Raw genomic sequence first — 18,531 nt, 5'->3', positions numbered from 1 at the left:
ATATTTTATGAAAAACTATTCAGTCTGGTTATGTTTTTAGTGATTTGAGCTCAAGCACACTTGTTACCTTCTAGCCATTAAGCCTATTTGCCATTTTTCAATAATGAATATGAAGCATTTGTGTGGAGAGAGGAAAAATTTACCAGCATCTTGAGTTGGTAAATTGCTTCTCTCCTTTTACAGTGATAATCACAGCCCTTGAAATAGCTCAGCTTCTTTAAAGAAATATAAACAACTATTATATATCTCCTCGGAGTTGGTGGATAATTAGAAAAATGTATTTCCATTAGTAGTGTCATTAAACATATGCTGCCCAACTTCTCCTCTGACCTTCCCGCTCAACAACTTTTATGGTTCCCTCTTGAAGGTGAGAAAGAGTGCACAGCCTCGCAAAATTGCCGTAAAGGACAAGCAAAAAGTAGAGCTACGCTTCCTCTCAACTTCACACCGGGCTAATTAGGTGCTATGTGGTGGTTCACACTTTTCTAATGGCTATATTTTGTTTTCGTTCTCAAAGTTCTTTGCGTGTACCTGATTTTTGTGAGAATAAACGGAAATGATTTTGTATCTCAATAATGAATCTGAATAGATATGAGCGTAAAACATATTTCAAATTGGAATTAATCATTGAAAAAATGCACAAATGATCTACCCAGAGACTTCTCCATGGAAAAGGTGCAGATGTCAGCCCCTCCTTTGCTGTTTTATCCCAATACATTCCACCCATACAGACATGCTTTTAGATGGCTACAGAATTTGTAGCCCCCAGTGTAGGTATCCTGGTAATGACCTTTCAATTTTATTGACGGCAAAGAATGTAAACTAGACCACTCTAAAAAGATAATGAGGGGAAAAAAGGGATGAATATAATGTGTACGAAACATATTTCCTGCTTCCTTTTCAAGTGAGTGCTATAAAATGGTACTCAACAAATATTCAATAAATTTTTGTTCAATAAATGCCCTTGTCCATGATCTGGTTTCTTTTTTTTTTTTGAGGAAAATTAGCCCTGAGCTGACATCGTGCCCATCTTCCTCCACTTTATATGTGGGACGCCTGCCATAGCATGGCTTCTGCCAAGCAGGGCCGTGTCCGCACCCGGGATCCAAACCGGCGAATCCTGGGCAGCAGAGAAGCGGAACGTGCGAACTTAAGTGCTGTGCCACCAGGCCAGCCTCATGATTTCTTTCTTAAGTAATGATTTGATTCTCTTTAACCTACTCTAATTTTGATTTTAATGATTAAGGTTTTCCAGAATTTTTTAGGCAAATATTCAAAGTTTTGGACAGTGCGGCAGTGTTTATTTGGGCTGCAAACTATCTGCGGGAAATTTCCCAGCAATATGCGTGCACAAATAAGTAGCCGCAAATCAGGCCCCATAGTAAGGTGTATATTACAAAATGTGTTAACCGTGGAGAGATGATTATTAAATTGCAGCTATTACTATTTATCGCTTTGATGTAGTATAAGGGGAGAAGAGATGTGTGATTTTTCTTATTAACAATTTTAAATAACTTTTAATTGATTTCTAAGCAGATAAATGGTTTTATTACAGCCTCACACACTGAGCTTCTTGGCTAGATAATAAACATCATTGCAGACTTCTTGACAATACTGCTGATAATAAGGGACTTTATGTTTGCTTACCTTGTCTAACATCTACACATTCATCTATAATAGTAAATAGATGAAACTACCTTGGATAGTCAGCCCATGTCACTTAACTTAAAAGACCTTATTTGTGCTCCTCAATTAATTAGGAGATAGCAAAGAAGGAAATACCCCTGCATTTTATGAACACCCTAGTTTTTTGTCTCTGTTAAATGTGTGTCTGAGTTACCTTAAAAATTTTAGAGTATTTTCATACAGAATATCACAATCTTTTCTTCCATGAGCATCCAATACACTTCCTTTCATGGAAGCTAGGCGTTCAATGAATTAAGTTGTGGTAAATCACATCAAAATGTGTGTGTGTATGTGTATATGTGTGTACTTGAGTTTGAACATATTATTTACATTTTATACTTAAGCCGACTTAAAATTATAAAACTTTATTGATGAGAATGCCCCATCTAATGTTTGTTTTCAGTCCACCTTTTGAGTATGTGTTTGGATATTTTCTCTCAACAAGTCATCCCAATGAGTAATAAAGATTGCTGTATATTTAAAAATTTCGATATATGAAGAGTTGTGAGATGCAGTCCTGTTCCAAAGGACTTATGTTTGTGGAAAAAGAGTGTAAACTAAGAGCAATACAAGGAAGCATTCGTCAAGTGTAAAATTCTGGTTCATAAAATAGCCTCTCTCTAGGGGCCAGCCTGGTGGCATAGTGGTTAAGTTTGCATGCTCTGCTTTGGCAGCCTGGGGTTCACAGGTTCAGATCACAGGCACAGACCTAGCACGGCTCCTCAAGCCATGCTGTGGCAGCATCCCACATAAAATAGAGGAAGATTGGCACAGATGTCAGTTCAGTGACAATGTTCCTCAAGCAAAAAAAAGAAAAAGAGGAAGATTGGCAACAGATATTAGCTCAGGGCCAATCTTCCTCACCAAAAAATAAATAAAATAATATAAATCTCTAAATACTAGAAATTTTCCTAGAAGAGATGGAATTGGAGTTGGGATTTGAATAATGGATGAATGGTTGGAATTTGGGAGATGGACAAGGAATCATCATGGCAAGGTTTGGAAGAAAATGTGAAAAAGTTTATGCTAAACCCTAGGGAAATGTAGAAAGTTGATTAAACTTGAGTAGAGAGTGTACACAGGAGAGTGACTAGTAGGAGAATGCTGAAAACTTAGGCTGGAATTAAATCAGGCACAGGAGGTTGGGCTTCTTTCTTTAGTTTGATCAACATGAAAGAAGGCTCTATTTCTATTACCCAGGATTTCTAAATCTGATGCACACGATATCCCCCTTGAGAACTTCGCCTTGCTCATTAAAATATTAGTGACACTTGAGAAGTTCTGAAGTAATGAAACATTTAAAATTTTCTTTAATCCCAATGTCTCAACTTTATTTATTTAAACACAGACCCCCTCCTTCTCTCTCTACCTTCTCTTACTTTTTTCCCTTAGAAAATATCCCAGTATCATAAGGGACATGAACTAACATTCCATGAAATGTAGTTGGTTTATCAAAGTCATAACTAAAACGCCATACTTTATTCTCTCTCCATAGTCTTTTCTATCAATTTAAAACATTTTTAAAAACAACCCCTTGGGGCTGGCCCGGCAGTGCAGCGGTTAACTTCATATGTTCCCCTTCGGCGGCCGAGGTTCGCCGGTTCAGATCCTGGGTGCAGACATGGCACCACTTGTCAAGCCATGCTGTGGTAGGCGTCCCACATATAAAGTAGAGGAAGATGGGCATGAATGTTAGCTCAGGGCCAGGCTTCCTCAGCAAAAAGAGGAGGATTGGCAGCAGATGTTAGCTCAGGGTTAATCTTCCTCTAAAAACAAACAAACAAACAAAACCCAATCCCTCATTGGCCCTGTTAAAAGCATATATTTTTCTGATTATCTTTTCTCTACCATTTATTATAGGTCCTTTTAGGAACCCCAACATGGTTGAGAGTAGGCACCATTTGTTGTATGAACCTAAGATAGTCGTTTTCAAGTGATGTGTCATGAAAAACAAAAAGTACAAAGTGGAACTATTGTGTGAAAAATATCATGGACAGACTATTAAAAGGAGGCCTTGATTCTGGCATTGCTCAGTGAAGTATAGCAGAGCTTCATATGCTATATGTCCCTCAAGATATTAGTACGGATTCTGCTAAACAAACAGCAATGAAAGACTTTTGAATAATTCATCTGGAAACTGTGGTATAAAACAGCCCTGGAGTTTGAGGATCTCAGTAACTAACATCCTATGGACCTTGAGGGTATTACATTAAGTGAAATAAGTCAGAGGGAGAAAGTCAAATACCATATGATCTCACTCATACATAGAAGATAAAAACAATGACAAACACACACATAGCAACAGAGATTGGACTGGTGGTTACCAGAGGGGAAGCGGGGAGGGAGGAGGGTGAAAGGGGTAATCAGGCGCACATGTGTGGTGATGGATTGCAATTAGGCTTTGGGTGGTGAACATGATGTAAACTACACAAGAATCGAAATATAATGATATACACCTGAAATTTATATAATGTTATAAACCAATATTACCACCACAAAAAAAAAATCACAATAATAACAAATATCCTATACCTCACCCATGCTCAAAACCAATTCAGAGATAGACACAGGATTCTGGCAGATGGGTGAAACTGACATTGGATGGAAAGAGGCTTAGTGTGAGAGCCAGATGGGTCATATAATGCTGCACCCCTCAATAAAACTCACCTGCCCACACCACTCTTCCCCTAGGGGTGAGACTGGAATTGTTTGTCTCACCCTTAGGAGAAGAGCTTATACAGCTAGAAAAGCAAATCATAAGACATCCTTGTAAAAGAGGCAGATTGTTTACCCTATTCCTTCTACCAAATTCAGCAATCATGAGTGAGTGAGAGAGCAGAAACAGGACAGTTGTATTGTTAAAACGTCCTTTCTCTTGGCAAAATGAAGCATGAAAGAAGAAGTTCCCATTCAATAACCCTAAGTAAAGAGGATTTTTTAATACAGCACTTCTCTGAGCTGAAGTATGTTGGGAAGTTCCCAAGGGAAGATATGGTTAACGTAGCAGTCTGGGAAATACCAACATGAAGCAAGCACTATAGGTGGTTCATTCTGAAACTGAGGTTTGTTTTCATATTTCAGTCTCTTGTTAGAGCAAGTGTCCTCAGAAACCTGAGCTCAGCAGTTTGCAAACATGGGTTGTTATAATCAAATTTGAAGTATTTCCCAAGTCATTCATTACCAATAGAGGTATGCATTTACATTTTTCTAATATTAGTTATGAGGTTATATCTATAATAATGCCCATTCACTTACATTTGTATATATTTTATTCAGTGAAACAGAAAAATGGCATTGCAGCTAGACTACAAAGAATTATACAATAGCTGTGGTCTATCTTATTCATGTTGTAGTTGATGATCTGTGCCATGTTTGTGAATTTCATCTCAGACATGTATAATGGTGGGAAAAGAGATTCAAAACTGCTATGCTACTTCATGTATTTTATTTTATATTTGAGACACCTGAGACCTAAGGAGAAGAAGTGATATGCCAGAGTTAATGACATCAAAATATATATTTCAGTCTAGAAACACTGAAACTAATCTGCACTTCTATAATGTAGCAATCTCTTTTTGTGTATAAAGGTCAATTGCCGTCTTAACCTACATAGAGCCTTTTTGTCATTCTACTACAATATTAAAAGTTCGCGAATATTTACTTGTTATCATACCCTTGTTTAGGTCATGATAAAATACCACTATGTACTTTTAAAAAATGCTGTTTTTCAGCATAGACCTGGAATCAGTAGTTTCACCAAGATGGTCTGAGTCCTAGATGCAATTCTAATAATTTCACAGTGTTTTTTGTGAGATTCTTTACCAAAATCTCAGAGGATGACAAAGCAAGAGATATAAACCAGAATCAAACCAACCAATAGATACATAATGAATACAACAATTTTAGGAATTCAATAGTACATAGCAGTACCAATACATTCACTGATATACATTGATATATGTAATTCATTTCTGCATTTAAATATTTAATGCATGCCTACTATGTGCCAGACACTATACTGGACACTGAACATTCAGTAAAAACAAAAACAAAAACCAAAAACTGTACTCTCATGGATAACATCATAAAAAGGGAGACAAGTATTAAACAAATAATCACACTGATAAATATGTAATTAAAATTTATTAAAAGTCGTATAACTAACAGGTGTACGGATCTATTGGCATGTAAAACAGGAGGATCTAATTTACATTTCAGGAGTCAGAGAAGACTGCTTTGAGGAAGTGATATTTAAATTGACACTTGAAAGATGAGTGAGTATTAGCCTGATAAACAATAGCAGAAGCCCTCCAGGTAGAGGTTTTTGGAGAAGTTTGGAGGTTGGAGAGGTTTGCAATATTCTGGAACACAGTGAAAGCAGAATTTAATGTGGAACTCTTTGCTTTGTTAAAGGTTTGACTATTGCCCAAGGCAATGGAAATCATTGAAGGATGTTAAGCAGAGGACTGATGTCATTACTTTCTCTTTTATAAAAGATCTCTCTGAAGAGAAATGACGGAAAGAAAATAATTAAGAAGTAATTTAGTAACATAAGCCACAGTTGATGGTGGCTCAGATCAAGGTGGTTAGGACTGAGATATTGTATAAAAGTGGAAATACCACATTATTTATAGATAGAGATTTTTCTGTAAATGCCATTATGTCTTGGACCTTGTTACTCAATACATCACAAATCTCACAGCCTGGAGCTGAGCCTCATACATAGAATTAAATAAGCTTTTCTCAAATTATTGAATGAATGACTAACTGGAGGGTAAAGGGAGGAGATCTTGGAAATACCTTCTGTATTAATCTATTAGGTTGATAGGCCATTTACTGAAATAGCGAAGATTTGAGGTGAAAAGATTTGGACACAGAAGTAATTGAGAGTTCAGTCAGGGGCCTGTTAAGCTTCTGATGCTGTGGTAGACAGAATAATAGCCCCCCGAATACATCCTACTCGTGAATATGTTACCTTATATGGCAAAAGGAACTTTGTAGATGTGATTAAGGTTCACATGGGAAGGTTAGCCTGGATCGTACAGGTGGGTCCAATGTAATCATACAAGTCCTTGAAAGTGGGAGAGGATGCCAGAAGAGTGGGTCAGAGAAATGAAATAGAAGAACAAGGAGGAGAGATTCAAAAAGTGTGAGAGGGACTTGACCCACCATCACTGGCTTTGAAGATGGAGGAAATGTGCCATGAGTCAAGGAATGTGGGTGTCTTCTAGAAGCTGGGAATGGGCCTCACATGACAACCAAAAAGGAGATGGGGATCTTAATCCTACAACCTCAAGGAACGGAATTCTGTCAACAACTCAAATGAACAAGAAAACGAATCTTCCCCTATTGTCTCCAGAAAGGAACATAGCCCCGCCTACACCTTGGTTCTATTCTGGAGAGACCTGTGTTGAACTTCTGACCTACAGAGCTCTAAATTAATAAACTTGTGTTGTGTCAACTGCTAAATTCATGGTTATGGCAGCGGTAGAAAACTAATGTAGATATGTATGAGGTATCCTAGTGAAAATATCAGTTAAGCAGCTGGAAATGTATATAACAATACATACACAACATCTACACACACATGCACACATGGACACACACACATACAGCCACATTAGTCAAACTGAATCATTCTATGAAAATAAATCTTCCATTATATGGATGAAGAAAAACATAACTTGAAGAAGAATCACTTAAATTACTGATTATATAAATAATTGATTTTGTGATCTTAAGACTTCCCACAGAGAGAAAATGTCACTGAAATTTTCAAGACTGTCAGTGCTATGAAATAAGACATATGTATATCACATTATTGGATTAAATTTTTCTATTTGTTCAATCAGTGATTTCAGACCAAAAAATATATTGTTTTTTTCTTTTTCAGGGGAGAGGGCAGTGTTGACATTTGTTTCTTTCTACTAAGATGACCAACTGACTCATTTGTCAATAAATTTGTCAGGCCAAATCTAGGCACAATGTAAAAGTAGAAGAAAATATGTCCACGGAAATACTTCAACTCTTTTTACAGTATTTTCTTTTCCCCCTTCAGGCTTTCCTGTAATTCCTCTTCCATCTTTTCTCAGGTTTAAGCCTGGAGAGGTAATAACCACCCAGGGGCATTTGTGTTTTGATGAGTCAAAGGGACAAATCTTGCTGAACTGTCTGGCATTAGGATAAACAGAAGGAGCACAGTTACAAACTTGACTTTCACCTCTTGGGCTTTATAATTTCAAACAAGACACAAGCATTCAGCAGCCCCACTCCACATGCTTCACCAGTGTTTGTAAAGCTGGATATATGTCTGCATGTGTGCCGTTAAAATACATCATGTTGCATTCCAGGCTTTGTGGATATTAAGTGATTATTGTATCCCTGGCTCATAAGGCAGTCAGGTATCTTGTTGTCCTTTCTTTCCTTAGCGACATTTTGGGGCATAATTATATAGCATGTTATGACTCCTAAAGTTTATTCCAGTTTCTTTGAAGGACAATAATGCAGAACTATTTAACACAAAGTGCACAGTATTTGATACTGAGAGGTCATAATTTATATCACAATTGAATTTTAGATAAGATTAAATCTCATACACTCCATTAGAAGAATATTCACTCAAAATTTGATTTTATTTGATGCAAAGTGATTTTATATGACTTAAAATTTTCAGTTAATGTGTTATTATTATAACATTAACAGTTCCCAATTATCATGTGGAGATTGTATTCTAATATTAAATGTCCCCTTGTGAGTGCTTTACAGTGACTGTACTTTTACTCCCATTTGGGTTTGGGAGAAGATTTAGTTTTAAATTTCAGTTCCATGCATTAATTTATTCTAACATTTCATTAATTCCACAAATATTTATCAAGGAGTTTTATATTTGAAACATTGTATTAAGAACTGGAGCACTGAGATGTTTATTTCTTGTGCAACTCTAAGCAAGAAAATTAAATTCCATAGACAGAGGATTACTAGGAAGATGGCAGTGTAGGAGAGCTCTGAACGCCCCTCCTCCCATGGACACACCAAATTTACAACTACCCTTCGAATAATTACCCATGAGAGGGAACTGGAAACTGGATAAAAAGAACCCCCACAACAAGAGACAGTGCTGACTGAAGTGGAAGAGGCAGAAAATTCTTTCTAGAGAGGGAAAAGCCACATTCTGGGTGTTGGCCTGGTGGTGCAGTGGTTAAGTTCACACCTTCTGCATCAGCGGCCCAGGGTTCACCGGTTCAGATCCCAGGTGCAGACATGGCACTGCTTGGCAAGCCATACTGTGGTAGATGTCCCACATATAATGTGGAGGAAGATGGGCATGGATGTTAACTCAGGGCCAGTCTTTCTCAGCAAAAAGAGGAGAATTGGTGACAGATGTTAGCTCAGGGCTAATCTTCCTCAAAAAATAAAAGAAAGAAATAAAGAAAAAGCCACATTCTGTTGTGGTGCTTCACAGCTAGGAGCAATCTTAAGCCACATAAGGGATCTGCTCCACCTTCCAACACCTGAAACAATTGTGTGCTTAGGGCTGGTTCCTCCATACTACACTCCTGAGAAAGCTGATAACAGCCTCACAGGCCACAGGACTAAAGCAGTTGTGAGCCCCTGAGCCTAGAAACCAGTCAGACTGAGGGCCTACTCATTTAAAAGCAAAATGGCAGCAGATATGTGCCATTGCAGCCAATGTTCTAGGGCTCCCCCCACCTAATAAAGTGACTAAAAGGACCATAGCAGCTGCATGCAGCTGAGGCTTATAGCCAGCCAACCACGATCACAGACACCTTTCCATGCAACTGTAGTAAGAGCAACCTTGATGCAACAGAAGGGCACATGTAGCTCACACAGGGGACATTCCTGGAACAATTGGAACTGGTGACTAGAGGTAAGCAGATTGCTGGGCCTCATAAGGCATTTCTACATGAGGCAACTTCTCCAAGATTGGAAGATGTAGCTGATCTACTAAATACATAGATATAAGCACAGAGAACGGCAAAATGAGGAGACAAAAGAATATGTTTCAAATAAAGGAAAAGAAAAAATCTTCAGCAAAAGAACTAAACAAAGCAGAGATAATCTACCTGATAAGGAGTACAAACTAATAGTCATAAGGATGCTCACTGATCTTGGGAGAAGAATAGATGAACACTGTGAGAACTTCAAGAAGGAACTGGAAAATATAAAAAAGAACCAATCAGAACTGATGAATACAATAATGGAAATGAAAAATTCACCAGAGGGACTCAAGAGCAGAGTAGATGATACAGAAAAATGGATCAGTGAGTAGGAGGAAAGACAGACTAGAGGAAATCACCCATGTTGAACAGAAAAAAGAAAAAGAATGATGACAGTCTAAAAGACCTCTGGGACAACATCAAGAACACTAACATCTGTATTATAGGTGTCCCCGGGTAAAAGAAGGACAAAGGGGCAGAGAATCTATTTTAAGAAATGATAGCTAAAATCTTTCCTAACCTAAAGAAGGAAACAGACATCCAGGTACAGGAAGCACAGAGAACACCAAGCAAGATCAACTTGAAGAGGCCCACACCAAAACACATAATTAAAATGTCAAGAATTAAAGATAAAGAGAGAATCCTAAAAACTACAAAAGAAAGGCAATAAGTTACATACACAGGAAACCCCATGAGGCTTCAGCTGACTTCTCAGCAGAAACCTTACAGGCTAGAAGGGAGAGGCGTGATATATTTAAAGTGCTGAAAGGAAAAAACCTATAGTCAAGAATACTCTACCCAGCAAGGTTATCATTCAGAATGGGAAGAGAGAGAAAGAGTTTCCCAGACAAGAAAAAACAAAAAAAGCTTATCATCAATAAGCCAGGCTTTCAAGAAATGTTAAGTGGATTTATTTGAGTGAAAAAGAAAAAAACACAAATAGGAATAAGAACATTATCAAAAAAAAAAAAAGGGCTAACCTAGTGGTTAAGTTTGGGGCACTCCTTTTGGCTGCCCGACTTCAGTTCCCAAGCACAGACCTATATCATTCATCTGTCAGTAGCCATGCTGTGGCAGTGACTCACATACAAAGAAGAAGATTGGTAACAGATGTCAACTCAGACTGAATCTTCCTAAGCAAAAAAGAAGAAAAAACACTGTTAAAGGCAAATATATAGTAAAGGTAGCAGATCAACCACCTGTAAAGCTAATATGAAGGTCAGAGACAAAAGTACTGAAATTATTGATTTCCGTGATAAGAAGATAGCAGATACACACACACAAAAGCACAAAAGAGGTTATATATGATATCAAAAACATAAAATGTGAGGAGAGGGGAGTTAAAGAGCAGAATTTTTAGGAAGAAGTCACACTTAAGAGACCATCACCTTCAGATAGATTGCTGTTTGCGTATGTTATTGTATATGCTTACCATGTAGGTCATGGTAATTACAAACCAGAAACCCATAATAAATACACAAAAAATTAAGAGAAAGGAATCCAAACATAATAATAAAGAAAGCCATCAAACCACAAGGGAAGAGAGAAAAAGAAGAAGAAAAGTACAAAGCACTACTAAAACACCCAGAAAAAAAGTAGCAAGATGGAATTAAGTACATACTTATCAATAGCTACTTTAAATGTTAATGGACTAAATGTTCCAATCAAAAGACATAGAGTGGCTGATTGAATAAAAAGACAAGACCCATATATATGCTGCATACAAGAGACACACTTCAGACCTAAAGACACTCACAAACTGAAAGTGAAGAGATGGAAAGAGATACTCCATGCAAATGGCAAAGAAAAGAAAGCTGGGGTAGCAATACATATATCAGACAAAATAGACTTTAAAACAAAACTGTAATAAGAGTCGAAGAAGGGCACTACATAATGATGAAGGGAATAATCCAACAAGAGGATGCAACACGTAAATATCTATGCATGCAACATAGCAGCAGCTAAAGATATAAAACAGTTATTAACAGACATAAAAGGAGAAATAGACAGTAACACAGTAATAGTAGGGGACTTTAACACTCCACTTACATCAATGGATACATCATCCAACAGAAGATCAATAAGGAAACATTGGCCTTAAATGACACATTAGACCAGAGGGACTTAGATCTATACAGAACATTCCATCAAAAACCCACAGAATACACATTCTTTTTGAATGCACATGGAACATGCTCCAGGATAGATCACATATTAGGCACAAAACAAGTCTCAATAAAGTAAAAAAGATTGAAATAATACAAAGCATCTTTTCTGACCTCAGAGATATGAAACTAGAAATCAATTACAAGAAGAAAAACTGGAAAAGTCACAAATATGTGGTGATTAAAGAAAATACTATGGAACAGCTACTGGGCCAATGAAGAAATCAACGGAGAAATAAAAAACTATCTGGAGACAAATGAAATTGAAAATTTGACACGACAAAATTTGTGGGACACCGCAAAAGTGGTACTAAAATGAAAGTTTATAGCAATACAGGCCTACCTCAACAAACAAAAAAAATCTCAAATAAACAATCTAACAGTGAACTTAAGGGAACTAGAAAAAGCAGAACAAACAAAGCCCGAAATCAGTAGAAGGAAGGAAATAACAAAAATCGGAGTGGAAATAAGTGAAACGGAGACTGCAAACACAACAGAAAAAAAATCAATGAAACTAAAAGCTGATTCTTTGAGAAAATAAACAAAATTGACAAACCTTCAGCTACACTCACCAAGAATAAAAGAGAGAAGGTTCAAATAAAATCAGGAATGAAAGAGGAAAAATTACGATGGACACCTCAGAAACACAAAAGACTATAAGACAATACTATGAAAAGCTACACACCAACAAATTGGATAATCTAGAAGAAATGGATAAATTCTTAGAATCATACAACCTTCCAAAACTGAATCAAGAAGAAATAGAGAATTTGAATAGACCAATCACCAGTAAGGAGATTGAAACAGTAATCAAAAACCTCCCAAAAAATAAGAGTCCAGGACCAGACAGCTTCCTAAGTGAATTCTACCTAACATTCAAAGAAGACTTAATATCTATCTTTCTCAAGCTCTTCCAAAAAATTGAAGAGGAAGGGAAGCTTCCTAACTCATTCTATGAAGCCAACATTATCCTGAAACCCATACCAGACAAGGACAGCACAAAAAAAGAAAACTATAGGCCAACATTACTGATGCACATTAATGCAAAAATCCTCAACAAAATATTTGCAAATCTAATACTAAAATACATTAAAAAATCATACACTATGATCAAGTGAGATTTATTCCAGGGATGCAGGGATGGTTCAACATCCACAAATCAATCAATGTGATACACCACATTAACAAAATGAAGAAAAAAATCACATGGTCATCTCAATAGACACAGAGAAAGCATTTGACAAAATACAGCATCTGTTTGTGATAAAAACTCTGGATAAAATGGATATAGAAGGAAAATAACTCAACATAATAAAGCCATATGTGACAAACCCACAGCTAATAAACTCAATGGAGAAAAACTGAAAGCTATCTTTTGAAGAACAGGAACCAGGCAAAGATGCCCACTTTTGCTACTCTTATTTCACATGGTATTGGAAGTCCTAGCCAGAGCAATCAGAGAAGAAAAAGAAATAAAAGGGGTCCACATTGGAAAGGAAGAAGTAAAACAGTCACTATTTGCAGATGATGGGATTTTATATATATAAAACCCTAAAGAATCCACCAAAAAACTAGAAGTAATCAATGAATACAGTAAACTTGCAGGATACAAAATCAATATGCAAAAATCAGTTGCATTTCTATACACTAAGAACGAAGTAACAGAAAGAGAAATTAAGAATACTATCCCATTTATAATTGCAACAAAAAGAATAAAATACATAAGAATAAATTTAACTAAAGAAGTAAAAGACCTGTACACTGAAAACTATAAAACCTTGTTGAAAGCAATGGAAAAAGACACAAAGAAATGGAAAGATATTCTGTGATCTTGGATTAGAAGAAATGACATAGTTAAAATGTCCATACTTCCTAAAACAATCTACAGATTCAAAGTTCCAACAACATTTTTCACAGAAATAGAACAAAGAATCCTAAAATTTAGAGAATTTGAGGAATTCAAATACAATTTGAAAAATAGAGAACAAGAAAAGACCCCAATTGGCCAAAGGAATCCCGAGGAAAAAGAGCAAAGCTGGAGGTATCACACTCCCTGATTTCAAAATATACTACAAAGTTATAGTAGCCAAAACAGCATGATGCTGGCACAAAAACAGACACACCAGATCAATGGAACAGATCTGAGAGCTCAGAAATAAACCTACACATCTATGGCTAGCTAATTTTCAACAAGGGAGCCAGGAACGTACAATGGAGAAAGGGAAATCTCTTCAACAAATGGTGTTGGGAAAACTGGACAGCCACATGCAAAAGAATGAAACTAGACCACTATCTTACATTATACACAAAAATTAACTCAAAATGGATTAAAGACTTGAATGTAAGACCTGCAATCATTAAACTTCTAGAAGAAAACATAGGCTCTTCAACATCAGTCTTAGCAGCATATTTTCAAGTACCGTGTCTGACTAGGCAAGGGAAACAATAGAAAAAATAAACAAAAGGAATTACATCAAACTAAAAAGCTTCTGCACAGCAAAAGACACCATCAACAAAATGAAAAGACAGCATAACAATTGGGAGAAGATATTTGCAAACCGTATATCTGATACGAGGTTAATATCCAAAATATGTAAAGAACTCATACATCTTAACAACAAAAAAAGCAACCCAATTAAAAAATGGGCATAAGATCAGAATAACCATTTTTCCAAAGAGGATATACAGATGCAACTGGCACATAAAAAGATGTCAACGTCACTAATTATTAGGGAAATGCAAATAAAAACTACAATGAGATATCACCTTCTATCCATCAGAATGTCTACAATTAACAAGACAAGAAATGACAGGTGTTGGAGAGGATATGGAGCAAAGAGAACCCTCATACACTGCTGGTGGGAATGTGAACTGGTGCAGCCACTATGGAAAACAGTATGGAGAGTCCTCAAACAATAAAGAATAGAACTACTGCATGATCCAGCTATTCCACTGCTGGGTATTTATTCAAAGACATGAAAACATGAATGCATAAAGATACATGCACCCCTATGTTCATTGCAGCATTATTCACAATAGCCAAGACTTGGAAACAACCTAACTACCCCTTAAGGGATGAATGGATAGGGAAGATGCGGTATATATTCACAAAGGAATACTAATAAGCTATAAAAACAGATGAAGTCTTGCCATTTGTGACAACATGCATGGACCTCGAGAGTATTATGCTAAGTGAAATAAGTCAGAAGGAGAAAGTCAAATACTGTATGACCTCACTCATAACTAGAAGATAAAACCAATAACAAACAAACACATAGATGACAGAGATTAGATTGGTGGTTACCAAAGGGGACGAGGGGAGGGAGAAGGAGAAAGGGGTGACTGGACACGTGTGTGGTGATGGATGGTAATTAGTCTCTGGGTGGTGAACATGATGTAGTCTACACAGAAGACAAAATATAATGGTGTATACCTGAAATTTATATGATGTTAAACCAATGTTACCTCAATTAAAAACTTAAATTTTTTCAAAAATTCCCTAAGCCACTATTTTTTCATTTGTAAAATGGGACCAATTATATTTAGTCATAAGAACATTGTGAGGATTAAATGAGGTAATATATATAAAGTGCTTGAATTAAAAAAATTGTAGAGGGGCCGGCCCCATGGCCAAGTGGTTAAGTTTGCGTGCTCTGCTTCGGCCGTCCAGGGTTTCACCAGTTAGGATCTTCAGCGTGTACATGGCATCGCTCATCAGGCCATTCTGAGGTGGCGTCACACATAGCATAGCCAGAAGGACCTACAACTAGAATATACAACTCTGTGCTGGGGGGCTTTAGGGAGAGGAAGAGGAAGAGAAAACAATAAGAAGAAGAAGATTGATAACATGTTAGCTCAGGTGCAAATCTTTAAAACAAACAAAAAAAACTATAGAATCTTAAGTTGTCACTTAGTAGGTTGTGTTAAATTAATTATAAATTAAATATGTTTTTTAATTTTAGAATTCAAAATCTGTGAAAGAAATAATACTGGAAAATTCAATATTTTTTAATGTAAGTTTTCTGTCATAATGTAATATTGCTGATATCAATTTGTGTTATGCCTATTTTTAATGAAGAATATTAATTAAACTATGTTTTTTTATTTTAGACTTTTGCATTACATTATCATTATCTTTTTAATTTTCTCTCTAGAGAAAAAAGAATATTAAGTCAGAAATATTTCAGCTGTAATTCATTAACTAGTCCCTTCTGGCAGGGCAACATAACAAAATTCAATATGAAAAAGCGTAACAAAATGTACAATATGAATTTCTTTGTTTCTAATTTCATTTAGGCAACAGATCCTGATGCTGGAATAAATGGCCAAGTGCACTACAGTTTGGGTAACTTCAATAATCTTTTTCGCATCACATCTAATGGGAGCATTTACACAGCAGTGAAGCTTAACAGAGAAGTAAGGGACTACTATGAACTTGTGGTTGTGGCCACCGATGGAGCGGCGCACCCTCGCCATTCAACTCTCACCCTGGCCATCAAGGTTTTGGATATTGACGATAATAGTCCTGTGTTCACCAATTCAACATATACTGTTGTCGTTGAAGAGAATCTGCCAGCTGGGACTACCTTCCTTCAAATAGAGGTGTGTGGAAGAAGCATTCATTTCATAAATTCTACATTATAAGATTAGCCATTAGGACAAGGTTGCCAGATTTAGCAAATAAAAAACAACCTAGTTAAATTTCAATTTCAGGTGAACTGAGTAAATTTTTAATATAAGTATCTCTTAAATACTACATATTGTATTTTATCTAACAACCCTACTTCAGTGATACACCAAAAATTAAGAGAAGGAAAGTTGCACTTGTAGGAAATTAAATAACACTTAATAGATTTTTAATTTTAAAAAGTAATGCTATATACTTATTAAAATTGACAATACAGTAGTTATAAAGAAAAAGTCAATAATCTCCCACTTCGTACCTCCGAAGTAAATTTTTATGTGTGTTCTGTCACATTTATCTTTATTCTCACACAAATGATCAAATAAATATTTATGTACATTTAAATATGTAAGTATGTGGGTGTGTGCATATATACATATGTGTATATATATATTACATATACATGTGTATAGATTTTCCCTATATTTTACAAAAGTAGGATATTCCTGTGCCTATCATTTTGTAATTTTTTTTTTTACTTTCAATACACAACTGGCATTTTTTCATAGGTCTAACTCTCCTTTTTAGTAGTGTTTCTATATCCAAACCTCTTTTTTCAGTTCTCAGCTGTAGTATTATCAGAAACTCTGAACATTCTGATTCATTAAGTTAGGTTGGCCCTGAAATCTGCATTTTAAGCAACCATCCCTTTAATTCTGATACACGTGGTCAATGAAGTATATTTTGGAAAAAAAAAAATTCTGGGGGCTGGCCTGGTGGTGCAGCAATTAAGTGCACACTTTCTGACTCGGCGGCCCTGTGTTGGCCGGGTGCGGATCTATGCACGGCTTGTCAAGCCATGCTGTGGCAGTCATCACACATATAAAATAAAGGAAGATGGGCACGGATGTTAGCTCAGAGCCAGTCTTCCTGTGCACAAAGAGGAGGATTGGCAGCAGATGTTAGCTCAGGGCTGATCTTCCTCAAAAAAAAAAAAAAATTCTAGTTCTTCCTTGACCTGCAATCCACAACTTGAATTTTGTTAGCATGGATTTTAAGAAATTGTATTTATTTCATAATTCAGCTCAATAAATGTTTAGGCAATAAACATTAATAAATCTAAAAGCAGCAGATGCTGACCAGGGAGAGAGCCATTATTTTGTCATTGATTCTTCTGCTTATCTGTTCATGTATTCATTCTTTCATTCAACGAGCATATTTTCAGTGTTAATTGTATGCTAAGTCCTCTGCTAGACCTTGGAGATTCAAATTTGAACGAGACAGATTTCCTGCCTTTGTGACATTTTCAGTCTAGAGTAGCAAACAGACAAGTAAACTGGTAATGAAAACAGAGGTCCTCAAGGCAATGGGCCTAGGAGATCACAGGTAGAGCTTCTAACCTAATCGTCAGAACAAAGAGAACGTTTCCTGGAGAAAACTACTTTCTAAACTATGAACTGAGGGCAAGGAAGGGTTATTCAAGCACTGAGGAGGAAACATTATTAAGGCAGTGGAAAGAACCTGCTCAAAATCCTGGAGGAGAGGAGAGAGTGAGGGACCGAAGGGCTGGAAAATGTATGGGTCCTTCTCCCCATATTAAGGAGACTGGGCTTGATCCAAAATGGAATAGACAACAGGATTTTAGGCAGGAAAATGACATAGTAAAATCTATACTTTAACAATACCTTTCTAGCTGTGATGTCGATAATTGATTGGAAGGAGCCAAGACTAAAGTTGACATAGGAGATGTTTGCATTCTGCACGCACGTTAGCAAAGCCTGGTCTTCCCCATTCCACTCTTGCTCCGTTCTGTGTCTTCTACCAGAGTTGCCTTTGCCACTCTGTACCACTGAAAACAACAGTCATTCTAGAAGACTTCCATAAAACCTGTCCCTCGGCTAGACGGCTTCGCTCTCAATTCTGAACAGCTTTCAGCTGACCTCTCACTTTTTTTCCTTCTATTTTGGTATCTGTGTTATGTTTCTTCTTTGAGGCAGTTACCAGGACAAGAATTGTGTCTAGATTCAACTTGTGCATCCTTACAGCACCTCATGCATAGTAACTACTCAATAAATATTAGTTAAATGGAGGGAGTTAC

The 18,531-nt window shown here is 36.6% G+C and overlaps 1 protein-coding gene across 5 annotated transcripts in view; it reads left to right on the top strand.

Annotated features, from left to right (window-relative positions):
* The window catches only part of PCDH15 (protocadherin related 15), a 1,592,394-nt gene that overhangs the window by 1,403,333 nt on the left and 170,530 nt on the right, over positions 1–18,531 (top strand). For all 5 annotated transcript variants that reach the window (XM_070487986.1, XM_070487962.1, XM_070487971.1 and 2 more), the window contains one exon: positions 16,106–16,411. In XM_070487986.1, the coding sequence (XP_070344087.1) occupies positions 16,106–16,411 (306 nt within the window). The remainder of the gene's footprint in view (positions 1–16,105; positions 16,412–18,531) is intronic.

The sequence above is a fragment of the Equus asinus genome, chromosome 2 (assembly GCF_041296235.1).
Source record: "Equus asinus isolate D_3611 breed Donkey chromosome 2, EquAss-T2T_v2, whole genome shotgun sequence".
Lineage (NCBI taxonomy): Eukaryota > Metazoa > Chordata > Mammalia > Perissodactyla > Equidae > Equus > Equus asinus.
The sequence above is the reverse complement of the archived record's forward strand: the minus strand, read 5'-3'. Positions and strand labels throughout refer to the sequence as shown.